The 10,953-nt window shown below is 35.4% G+C and overlaps 1 protein-coding gene across 3 annotated transcripts; it reads left to right on the top strand.

The window, feature by feature from the left end:
* Positions 1–262: 262 nt before the first annotated feature.
* Positions 263–10,863, top strand: LOC140820918 (uncharacterized). 3 transcript variants are annotated; one of them, XR_012115607.1, is made up of 17 exons: positions 264–773; positions 1,578–1,753; positions 2,048–2,201; positions 2,298–2,350; positions 3,129–3,272; positions 3,402–3,506; positions 3,589–3,714; positions 4,504–4,659; positions 5,756–5,862; positions 6,002–6,164; positions 6,418–6,483; positions 7,329–7,422; positions 8,661–8,773; positions 9,153–9,223; positions 9,612–9,762; positions 10,089–10,587; positions 10,662–10,863. XR_012115607.1 is itself a non-coding variant. In XM_073181303.1 (16 exons), exons 1-16 carry the CDS (start codon positions 428–430, stop codon positions 10,527–10,529), a joined length of 2,466 nt encoding a protein of 821 aa, XP_073037404.1. In that variant the 5' UTR covers positions 264–427; the 3' UTR covers positions 10,530–10,686. The 3 variants fall into 3 exon arrangements, 2 of the variants coding, with proteins under 2 accessions (XP_073037414.1, XP_073037404.1); XM_073181303.1 differs by having other exon boundaries at positions 10,089–10,686; XM_073181313.1 differs by lacking the exon at positions 6,418–6,483 and having other exon boundaries at positions 263–773; positions 10,089–10,686.
* The last annotated feature ends 90 nt before the right edge of the window (positions 10,864–10,953 follow it).

Genomic DNA, 10,953 nt, shown 5'->3' with positions numbered 1-10,953 from the left:
GGTGATCGACTTAATTTAATGATTGTCGAAATTATAAATATTTGTTTTTCGAAATCATATTTCGGGTTTCATCCCCTTTTAAAATTTTGATTCCATTTTACCAAAATTTGGAGTTGACAGACTAAAATGCAAGACTTGACAATACATATATAACTGAGAAGCCACCTGCACTGCAAGTTTCCTGTGTGGCCCAGTTGAGTAGCCCAATGGGTCAAGTGTACGGATAAAGCGTCCCATTAAAATCACCAAGCAAATCGGACCACAGCCACACGTCTCGACAGAGAACGTATAAATCCCCAATTCCATGCATATCTCTGATCTTTGCCGCTCGACTCACCTAATTTCACAAACGATATGATCCAATAATCTTCCCCATTATGACAAATTCGTTTTGAATCACATAATTTTTGGTTTAATTTCCCAGTTTATGGAAATGGCTTCAGTATCAACGATGTTTCCTGTCGCTTGTTCTACATCAGCCAGTCCGAGAGTAAGGAAGAAGCATCACTCGCACAAAAGCAGTAAAGATGTCGAATTTAACAACCAAAATTTGGGTAAAAAAGGTGGGGCGCTGGGGAATGTCGTGGAAGTGGTTCGAACTGATGCGAGTTTTATTTGTAAAGGGTTGAGCAAAGGCTTGCAATGGGCGAATAAATCGTTTCGGATTCCGGAGATTTCGAAATCAGTGGAGGATTTAATATGGTTGAGGAATGTAGAGGATCCACGTGCGTCATCATTACGTTTTCCCTCTTGGCCTCAGCCTTATTATCCTGGTATTCAACTAACGTTGTACATTGCATTTCAATTATAATTATGGTGACTATCTTTTCCTGGTATTTGAAATGACATTGTTTTGAATGGTGATAGACTTGTATATAAGGGTTTTGAAATGTGAAAGCTTTAGGTTTTTTACAGTCTACCACCACTTAAACTAATATCCACTTTTCAAGTAGTTAAACACTTGGATGTTTAGTATTTTCACTTGAACTGGTGGAATGGAGGATCATCTTAGTCATTGTAACTCGTGCTTATAATCCTATGTGCATACATATACAGGATTCTTATATGTCTTGAATTTTGATAAAGAGTGAACTTATTATGTAGGGGCAGTGTAAATAATGTGTTTGTCGTTTGGATAGTGGTTTAGAGTTTATTTTGCTACTCAGGGGGTTATTCATACAAAGGCTGATAGGATTTTACATGCTCAAACAGCATAATGATTTCATTAAACAAGTTGGTCAATGTCACCAAACCGTTGAATTTGTGGAAGTTGATGATGTCATCTTTATAGGAGTTGCAATACTGGGTGGCTTGTATAATGCCGTCATATGCTATGGCATCTGAGTTACCTCTGTGCATATCTCACTCTGTTTATGGAAAAAGATAGCACATTACGTAAAACATACTCTTTAGCCAGAACCTTGTAGCTCAACTTAGCCGTTCCTGAATTCAGTCTAAGATCACTATGCATATGATGATAGTGTTAACATACTTCATGTAAGCTGGTCAGGAATGTTATGAGATTCTGACATGTTGTACAGATTAAATATCTACCCTCTCATTTCTTGTTTGGACAGAACTCTTGGGTATTGATTTGTTTCTGGCTGATCTTAAAGCTCTCGAGGTATATGCTATCTATGTTTACTATCTCTCCAAGATGTGGACAAAACCACTTCCGGAGACCTATGATCTGCAAGAAGTTACTGATTATTTCACTTTGCGGCCACATATAGTGGTTCTCCGACTTCTCGAGGTATTCTGTTCTAAAATGTTTGACATAATTCACATTTCATCTTTGCCTATTATTGTTCATTTCCAGCAAATATTTCCAAAGAAAGTACGTCTGCTTCTTAATTTTTATCTATTTTTGGACAAAGGCACTGTGTTTTTTAAAGTTTTAACAGTACTTTACTTCGCTGGCTCCAGGCAAACACATTCCTTTCTTTAAGCAATGGCCCTGCAGCAAATTCATGCTCGATCTAATTCTTATATTCAATGAGCTGTTATTCATATAACTTTATTCTTACCCATTCGTATCTTGTGGAAGGTCTTTACTGCCTTTGTTTCCGCTGCAATCAAATCCAGGATCTCAGGGATCAATTCAGCTAGCAACAAGGATGCTGGTGAAAATATTTCCAAATACAACTTTGGGATAATATTAAAAGAAACAATGCTAAATTTGGGTCCCACTTTTATAAAAGGTGATATGGCATCTCCTGCGTATGGGATAGAAGTTTTGAGGTGTTTCATGTCAAGTATTTCCATTTTTTCTTATGGAAGCCTGTGCTTTTGTGCAGCTGGTCAGTCCCTTTCTACAAGGCCAGATATGATCGGTTCTGAAATATCGAAGGTGTGATGCCTGGCATACGTATGGCTACTTTTGTTTTGGGAAACAACTGTGCATGTGGAATTATGGCATAGGGTATCACTGACCAACCAGAAATAAATTGGGAAACGTTCAGCTATCTTGTTGAACAACATGTTTTGTGGTTGAATATCGAGCCATATCCGGTTCCTTGTCACTTCCAATATTTCATCTGAAATTTTGTCATCTCAACCTTTGACATCGGTGGGATGTTCCTTATGTCAAGACCCTTCCCCATTCTTAACCGAAGTGTATAATTTTTTAGAGACAAGAGAGAGAACAGACTATGGATTGTCATGAGTTGTAAGCTCCGTGGCAATCCTATTTGAATCTCTCCTCCCAATAATGATATATTACAACAAAAAGGCAGAAAGTATAATAAAATGGGTGGTTAGCAAGAACAACCCCGTTATCACTTTTACAACAATTTCATTGTGGTGGAGTTCAAATTTGTGGTACTCTTTCAGGATCTTCTTTGACTAGTTAATTGTATTTGTCAAGTAAAATTCATTCATAATTATGTGTGGTCAAACAATCAGAATTTTATGTATAATACACGCTGCATGTACTCACTGGATAGAAAAGCATGTTTCGAAAAGAGAATGCGATTAAATTGTAACAATATTGAAAGCTCAAGTAACATATTGACTGAAGCGGTCACATTAACATGATCACTGACCTCTAAAATACAGTTGAATTTTCTTTGTATCTCAAACTAGATTTTAGAATGTTTTCTCATTTCTGGTTTTAGTTATGACCACAGGCATTATCAGAGCTACATGATCAAATCCCACCTTTCCCCAGGGCTGAATCCATGAAGATTGTTGAGGAAGATTTAGGTTCTCCTGTTGATGCATTCTTCAGCTATTTCTCCAAAGAGCCGGTAGCTGCAGCTTCATTTGGGCAGGTATAGAATGTTAACATCACATGTTATCAATAAATAAAGAGTACTAAAAAAAGAACTAGATATTGATGATTTTTTCATGAGTCACATCACCATTCGCTCTTGTTTTTTATATCTCTTGACATTTTATAGGTTTACGAGGCAAGTACTCTCGATGGGTTTCGAGTTGCTGTGAAAGTTCAGCGTCCTAACTTACGCCATTTGGTTGTTCGAGATATTTACATTCTTCGCTTAGGGGTTTGCTTCAATCCCTTGTATTTGTATTATTCCTGCCATTTGCACATAGCGCTGTTATTTTATTTTTTAAAAGCTATTTCAGCTGGGACTACTTCAGAAGATAGCCAAAAGAAAAAGTGACCCTCGATTGTATGCTGATGAACTTGGAAAAGGGTTGCTTGGGGAGTTAGATTACAACTTGGAGGCTGCAAATGCTTTAGAATTCATGGTAATTCTTAGTTCTAGACATAATGTAGTTACTTTTGACGCAACACCGCTCCCCAAATTTCTGAAAAATCATGGACAAACTTTTAGAGAGAAAACGGGGAAATTTCTTCTTTGTTTACATTGAACCAGGGAACAGCATACTAGTTAGATTTGTATGAACCACCTTCAAGGTTGACAGTATAACATTGCATTCGATGATTGGTAGTGGTAAGACTCTGTTTCCACCTAATCTGTGGACATGATTATTTTCACTAAACAAAGAGGCATCCCTATTAACTGTAATTATATTATTGCATTCGATATTATGTCTTTTTATGTTATTAGTATATTATTGTGATCGCAGTGACAGCAGTCTTGTCATGATAAAATCAAATGCAAGAAGGTGTTTTGTGGTCATCCAGAGTGAACAAAAACCTAATCCTTTTCATAGTTGGGGAAAATAGTCGGTGATATATTTTCGTATCATCGTGCCCTTTTGAACAAATTGCAAATGAAAGAAACATCGTGTATCTATTTATTCTTTAACTTTTATCCTAGTGATTTTCACTTTGATATCGGATTAGCTAAATGGGACTTGTTGACATAAGCTCGAGTTTATCTCAATTTCTCAAATATATGTTAACTTCAGCAAATTGAATTAGGCTGTTAGCGAGACAGGTTGTTTTGCTTGATAGAAGTAAATGATTGGTTAATTCTGGAGTCTAGAGCTACTATATGAAACATATATTTTTTTCCAGTCCATTTTTATTTTGAATTAGCTTTTACCTCAGTTTGGTATTTTTCTCTGCAGGATGTCCATTCTCGCTTTCCGTTTATTTGTTTGCCTAAAGTAGTTCAGCATTTGACCACAAAAAGAGTTCTAACTATGGAATGGATGGCTGGGGACAGTCCGAGCGAATTGATATATGTATCTTCAAAAGAATCCAAGGAAAAGCTTCTGGATTTGGTATGTAGATTTCATTAGGCTCTTTATGGATTGCAAGGCTAGCTATATAAAAGGAGCATGCATTTAACTAGAAAGCTATTACACCTTATGAGCTTCTATAGTATGTCATACTACTTTGATCTTGGATATAGTACATGTGTATCCACAACTGAGTTTTTTTTTGTTGGGCTTCACACAATAATTGATGGAATTGCATACTTAGAAAATTAAACTCATAGGTAAAACATTCCTAGTTGCAAAAGTAGTAGAGCTATGGAAGGAAATTTAATTAGTATAACATAATAGTTGTCCATATATTGTACTAGCCGGAGACTTAGTGCTCGAACCAAAGCTGTATTTGAAAGGTTTTAAAAATAAACATGCCTACCAGCAGAATGTGTGACTTATTAATACCAATTCCCCTAAGTAACACGTTGGTGATAAGATAAACTCCTAAAACCATAAATCTTGTTGCAATTTTTCATAAATCTATGAGAAAAAATCTATTCTTGCTAAAACTAAAAGTTTGGTGATGTAAGTTTTTGTCAATGCTTGGAAAGAACAGTTATGGCATATGAAAAGTGAATTACTTTCTCTTTTATATGGATTCACTGTTAAAAAGAAAGTTCAAGTTAATACACAAATTGTGTTTGCCCATGCGGCTTGCATTCATTGCATCTTTTGGTCGATTTGGTTGGAGAGAAACAATATAATTTTTACTTATTCGGAGTTTTTGGACGAGGTGTGGGAGAAGATCAAATTCAGAGTTGCGATTCCAGAGTTTAATCATTTATTTATTTCAGATCTAGTTAGGGGCTTAAAATGTTTAATGTTCCTGACACTAGTGTAGCAGTGGTTTTTGCTAATTCCTTTATTAGGTATTTTGCGGATTACTAATCCGCTTCTTTGTAATCCCTTCTATTTTTATAATAAAGTTTAGTTTCAAATAAATAAAAAAACAGTGTCTTAATTAATAAAGTTTAGTTTCAAATAAATAAAAAAACATGTCTTAATTTAATCTAACACTGGAAAAGTAGTCAACTCTCATGTGCTTGTCTAGTCTATCAGTTCTGTTTGTGAATTATGCTCATTGATTCTTCTGCCTCGAACACTCTAGGTCAACAAAGGAGTAGAGGCATCACTGATTCAGCTTCTTGAGACTGGCTTGTTGCATGCGGACCCACATCCTGGAAATTTACGTTACTTATCATCCGGGAAAATTGGGTAAATTCACCTATTGTGAACTAGTGATATGATGTTTTGTACATGTCTTGTTGCACTTCAACACCTGCTGGTTGAGATGGATAATATTTTTGACGCCTGATATTTTTCTTACTTCTTATTCACCTTGATATTGTGACAGATTCCTTGATTTTGGCTTGGTTTGTCGGATGGAGAAGAGACATCAATATGCTATGCTTGCTTCCATTGTGCACATAGTGAATGGTGATTGGGCATCCCTCGTGTATGATTTGACTGAAATGGATGTTATAAGACCGGGAACTAATATACAACTTTTCACCATGGTAGTATCCATATCTGAAGTTATTTGGTCTGTTCATGCATATGTTCTGTGTTTTTCCTTGCATTTCAGATGACTGTCTTCTTTTTTTTTTTTTTTTTGATAAAAGACTATTTTATTATAATAATACTTGCGAAGACTGTCTTGTGAGTATAGGTGTTCTTTTGATAGCACTTCAAATTGTTATATTCTGATGGATCATTGGTTATATTTAAAGATATTTATTGGTATAATTGACATTCTTTCAAATCATTCAGGACTTGGAGGATGCCCTAGGGAAGTTGGAATTTAGCAGTGGAGTTCCTAGTGTTAAGTTTAGTCTGGTAAGAAAGTCTTTTAATGCTATTCTAGACAGTTAAAAGAGTAGCAGAGTTATGTTTAATCATGTTTTGACAAAAGAATTTGGAATCCATACATTAATCATCACATGGAACTTGTATGATCCCGCACAATCTAGTTTGTCAGGTTATATAGCTCGTGTAACTTTCCTTGATGATCAATGTAGATTTAGAAGGATTACTGAAGCTTCAATTTGAGGTCCTATCATGTAATAAAATGACGCTTGTTGTTTCGGAAACTTGTTGAATAATATTTACTTATTTAGATTTCCGAGTTGGATGTGGGTCAGTTCTGCGTGTACCGTGCTGGTCAACATTTCAATGTACCGGTGAAATTTTCAAGGAATGTTGAAGGGTTGCAATTATGTGGATCTTTTATTTAATTTCAAATACTGTCCTGACTACACATGACACTGGGTTTGGGGTCATAGAATCGGAGGCCTTTGCTCAGTAATCAATAGAAATCTCTCTGCTGCTTCATTTTTGGTCTGAAGTCTTCGATGCGAAAATGGGAATCTATGTCTTGAATTTCCCATATGCATGAAATTAACAGCTGCTTTGATTTTTTTTCATTCATTGAGATGAATCAATCTGAGAGTTTTATGCATCTTTATATCGATATTTCCGTTTCAATTTATAGTGTATTGATCATCTCATTTTCTGATGATTTTTTTATTTTATACTTGATTCTTTCGGGGCATATATGTTTTATCATGTTGGAAAACACTTTAATTTACTTGAAGATTTCAGTAATTTCCTTTCAGTTAAATATCATGATGTTTTCGTATTGATTAGTTTTGTGACTACTTGCTTGATTGCTTGTTCTAAAGGTTCTGGGAAAAATATGGTCTATAGCATTGAAGTATCATTGCCGCATGCCACCATACTTCATACTTGTCCTGCGTTCTCTTGCTTCTCTAGAAGGTAAGTCCTCTAAAGAGCTGGCACAAAAAATCTGCAACAGTGTAGACTGTAGACGTCATGCACATACATCAGCTCAATCGTTACTTTTCCTTTTGTTATTTATTTTGTTGAAAACGAAGAATTTAGGAGAACCATAGTGTTAGATAATATATTAGCTCCAATGAATTGATATTTTCTTTTTTAGAAGAGTTCTGTGGATATGATTAATTACATCCCTAGCTATTAAAATCAGTATGCTTTATTCGCATAGTTTTCTGGTTGACGACTTGGTCAATTTAGTGTCCGTGGGAATGTCAACCTCACTAATAAAATGAACCATTTAAAATTAGTCAAACTCACATCCTTCAAACTACCTGAATAACTAAATGCTTAAATGTCGCTGTTGTACTTTCTCTACACCTTAGCAGTGGACTTATTATTAAAGTAGAGTTGGTGTTTGGAAAACTATGATTTAGCCCTGTTCTAGTTGCAAAAAGCTCTTCTTTAAAGACATGTTGCAGCTATGTATTACCCTTACCGTTTCATGTTGGAACAAGTAGTAGTTGTTCTTTCATTTACAATTATCATAAAGAAGTGAACCCCAGCTGGTCTGAATAAATAGACAGTTGCAATTATCTACAATTGACCCTAACAAATTTGAATTTTAAAAAATATCTCCAAATGTTAAAATATCAGTTTGCAGTGGGTTGTATCATGTGTTTTTGGTTGAAAGTCATTTTTTAAATAGATTGAAGGGAAGGGCATAAACTTAAACAACCCATTTTCTCCCATGTTCATGACCAAGTTCATCTGTAATCAGGCTCCAGTTTTAACAAACTACCATTATGTCTTAAACTGATTTGGATAACAAATCTTAGAAGCATGTCAGGCCTACCTATCAGATAATTATATTGTCATACAGGAGAGCAATATTTGGTGGCTTAATTCTTGTATTTAAAGTAAGAGCATTGTAAAGCTGTGTAACTTGTTGGGGGGTTTTGTATTCCCTTATTTACTTGATCAGATTGCTGGATGGTTTACGTCTACTGCTTCTTCTCTAATTACAGTTAAAACGGACAAAGGAGTTTGCTCTTTTCTGTCTACATTAACTATGTGTGCATTTTTCGGGTTGTGAGTTGTAATGTAGAATGATTTAGATATTTTATATTAATTTTTCCCTCTTGGCCTTTTCTACGTGAACCGATGCAATTGAATAGTGCGTAACAATTTTATCTGGGGTTTGTTCATCTGTCCTGCAGGATTGGCAATTGCTGCAGATCCAACATTCAAGACATTTGAAGCCGCATGCCCTTTTGTTGTCCAAAAACTTCTTGTTGATGATTCTCCTCCTGCCAGGAGAGTTTTACATTCGGTACTTTGTTGAAGTCGTCACTGTATTATCCTTAGTTATTTGGCGATTAACTTTGATTTGGACTTCTGTGACTGTTGCAATGTGACACCCATTGTTTACTTTGTAGCTTATGAGGATGAGCATATTAATGCAGAAGATTTTAATAACTGAGTTATCATACGACCTCGTTTCTTGGCTGATATATCTTTCCTTTTATGATTCTTTTTGGTCTTTTTTTAGGTCAAGACAATAGCTCTGGTTACTTTGAAAAATATATAAAGTTTATCACCATAAAATCAAATGCAAAATATGATGTGAATAACAACGTGATGTATAGGAATATACTGTTATAGCTCATGGCAGCTTTTTGTTTGTTAGTTGACTTAAGCTTTCATTTCAGGTAGTATTTAACAGAAGGAGAGAATTTCAATGGAATAGGCTTGCACTTTTCTTAAGAGTTGGAGCAACCAGGTATAATTTCCTCTTCTTGTTATTAATATGTTCTGGGCTTTTTTTTCGTTTTTTGTAATTATAGCTTTTAATTATTTAATATAATATTGTTCCGTAATGAGTAACCAGGTTTGTTTTACTAATGACTTTTCTAAATTTTGAGTCGGAAGAAGATTTCACTCTGAAACTGTAATTTGGCAATTTATATATGTAATGAGAATACAGTGTCAGTTCTCAAATGTGATTGTCCGTTCATTATTTTTTATATCCAATGAGATTACAGTGTCAGTTCTCAAATGAGATTGTCTGATTGATTATTTTTGTAAACGTCACTTCTGTTTTGATTGATTAATTATCAGTTTTAGCCTAGTGCTTTCTTCTAGAATTTACTCTTCCATTTGATGTCCAGGAACCGGTTGCTCTCGTTGCTGCCATCAACTACTAGAGCTTCTCTTGGTCCTTCAGTGCAAGTTGCCCCTGAAGTTGATATGGCAAATCTGGTTTTAAGACTTCTGCCATCTAAAAATGGTTTTGTTCTAAGAAGACTTTTAATGAGTGCAGTGAGTACCTATTCATTGCTTGAGCCAGTTTTTCCTAATAAGGGTGGGAATGACATTAGTATTCATTGTGGTTAGCTCAAGATTATCTTAGTATGAGTTAGTGATATTTTGTTTTCACTTCTCTTTTTGCTGGATCTATTTCATATTTGAATGTTTGCTAGAGCCTGATAAGTCGAAACTTTTGCCCATGGATCAATGTCCATCTGAAAGTGATTATATTACACATCCATATCGAATTTGTGATATAATAGCTGGTTAGTGTAATAAGTAGACTGATGTTATTACCATGATATTTGAGCTTAATGAAGTAACATATTTATCAACAGGATGGAACTTCATTGATACGGGCAGCGGTTTCGAAGGAGGCGAGTCCTTTCCATCGACAATTTTGCATGGCCCTTGCTGATACAATATACAAATGGATGTGTCAAGCGCTAGTAAAGCATTTCAATCTTTCCAGATTAAGCTCCATAGTGATGGTGGCAAGTGAACCGAAGTACAGAAGTATAGGTTCTTCTACCAGACTAACTTCTCCAAGTAGTGAGTATGAATCCATCCTTCGAGATAGAAGACTAAGAGTTATTTTCTCTAAGGCAACATATTCTGCTCGAAAAGACCGGATATTAATGCTGAAATTCTGTTGGTCTTCATTTGTATTGTTCTTTGTGGCATCAGCTTTGGCTTGCCATCGCGTATTTGTCTCTCTCAGTGAAGCTTACATGGGTCCTTCATCCTATCCTTCCAAGCAAATTGCAATGGTGGTATAGCATACAACCAGACCTTGTCGCTTTGCTTCGAACATGTCACGATGATCATCCGTTGGAGGTATGCAACGTGTATATGCGTGATTTTTAGAGTTGTAAAATGATTATCTTATGTTCTCGGGTTGAAACATATAGGTACATTCTCAGCATAGGAATTAGCGTCCACAGAGATTGGCAAAAACACACCGTCACTTTTTGTAGATGTGATGTAGTCATAACATTGTAAATGCTTTTTTGCATATAGTTTCTTTGTTTGTCCCTTTTGTTCGTCATAAATTTACAATCTTGTTGCAAGTTGATTTCTGTATTTTGCATATCTGGTTTAGGGGGCACACCAACGAGTAAGCAAGATAATTACTTTTAAAATCTATAACTGGTTACTTTTTCTTATGAAAAATTCAAGTTATATCTCCAATTATCTAAAGAA

Source organism: Primulina eburnea, chromosome 2 (genome assembly GCF_022965805.1).
Source record: "Primulina eburnea isolate SZY01 chromosome 2, ASM2296580v1, whole genome shotgun sequence".
Classification (NCBI taxonomy): domain Eukaryota; kingdom Viridiplantae; phylum Streptophyta; class Magnoliopsida; order Lamiales; family Gesneriaceae; genus Primulina; species Primulina eburnea.
The sequence above is the reverse complement of the archived record's forward strand: the minus strand, read 5'-3'. Positions and strand labels throughout refer to the sequence as shown.

Bases quoted from the DNA above. Each gene is read 5' to 3' on its own strand.
- LOC140820918 (XM_073181303.1), top strand. From the start codon at position 428: ATGGAAATGGCTTCAGTATCAACGATGTTTCCTGTCGCTTGTTCTACA. The intron at 6,165-6,417 runs GTAGTATCCATA...CAAATCATTCAG, and splicing joins ATATACAACTTTTCACCATG to GACTTGGAGGATGCCCTAGG. The intron at 6,484-7,328 runs GTAAGAAAGTCT...CTTGTTCTAAAG, and splicing joins CTAGTGTTAAGTTTAGTCTG to GTTCTGGGAAAAATATGGTC.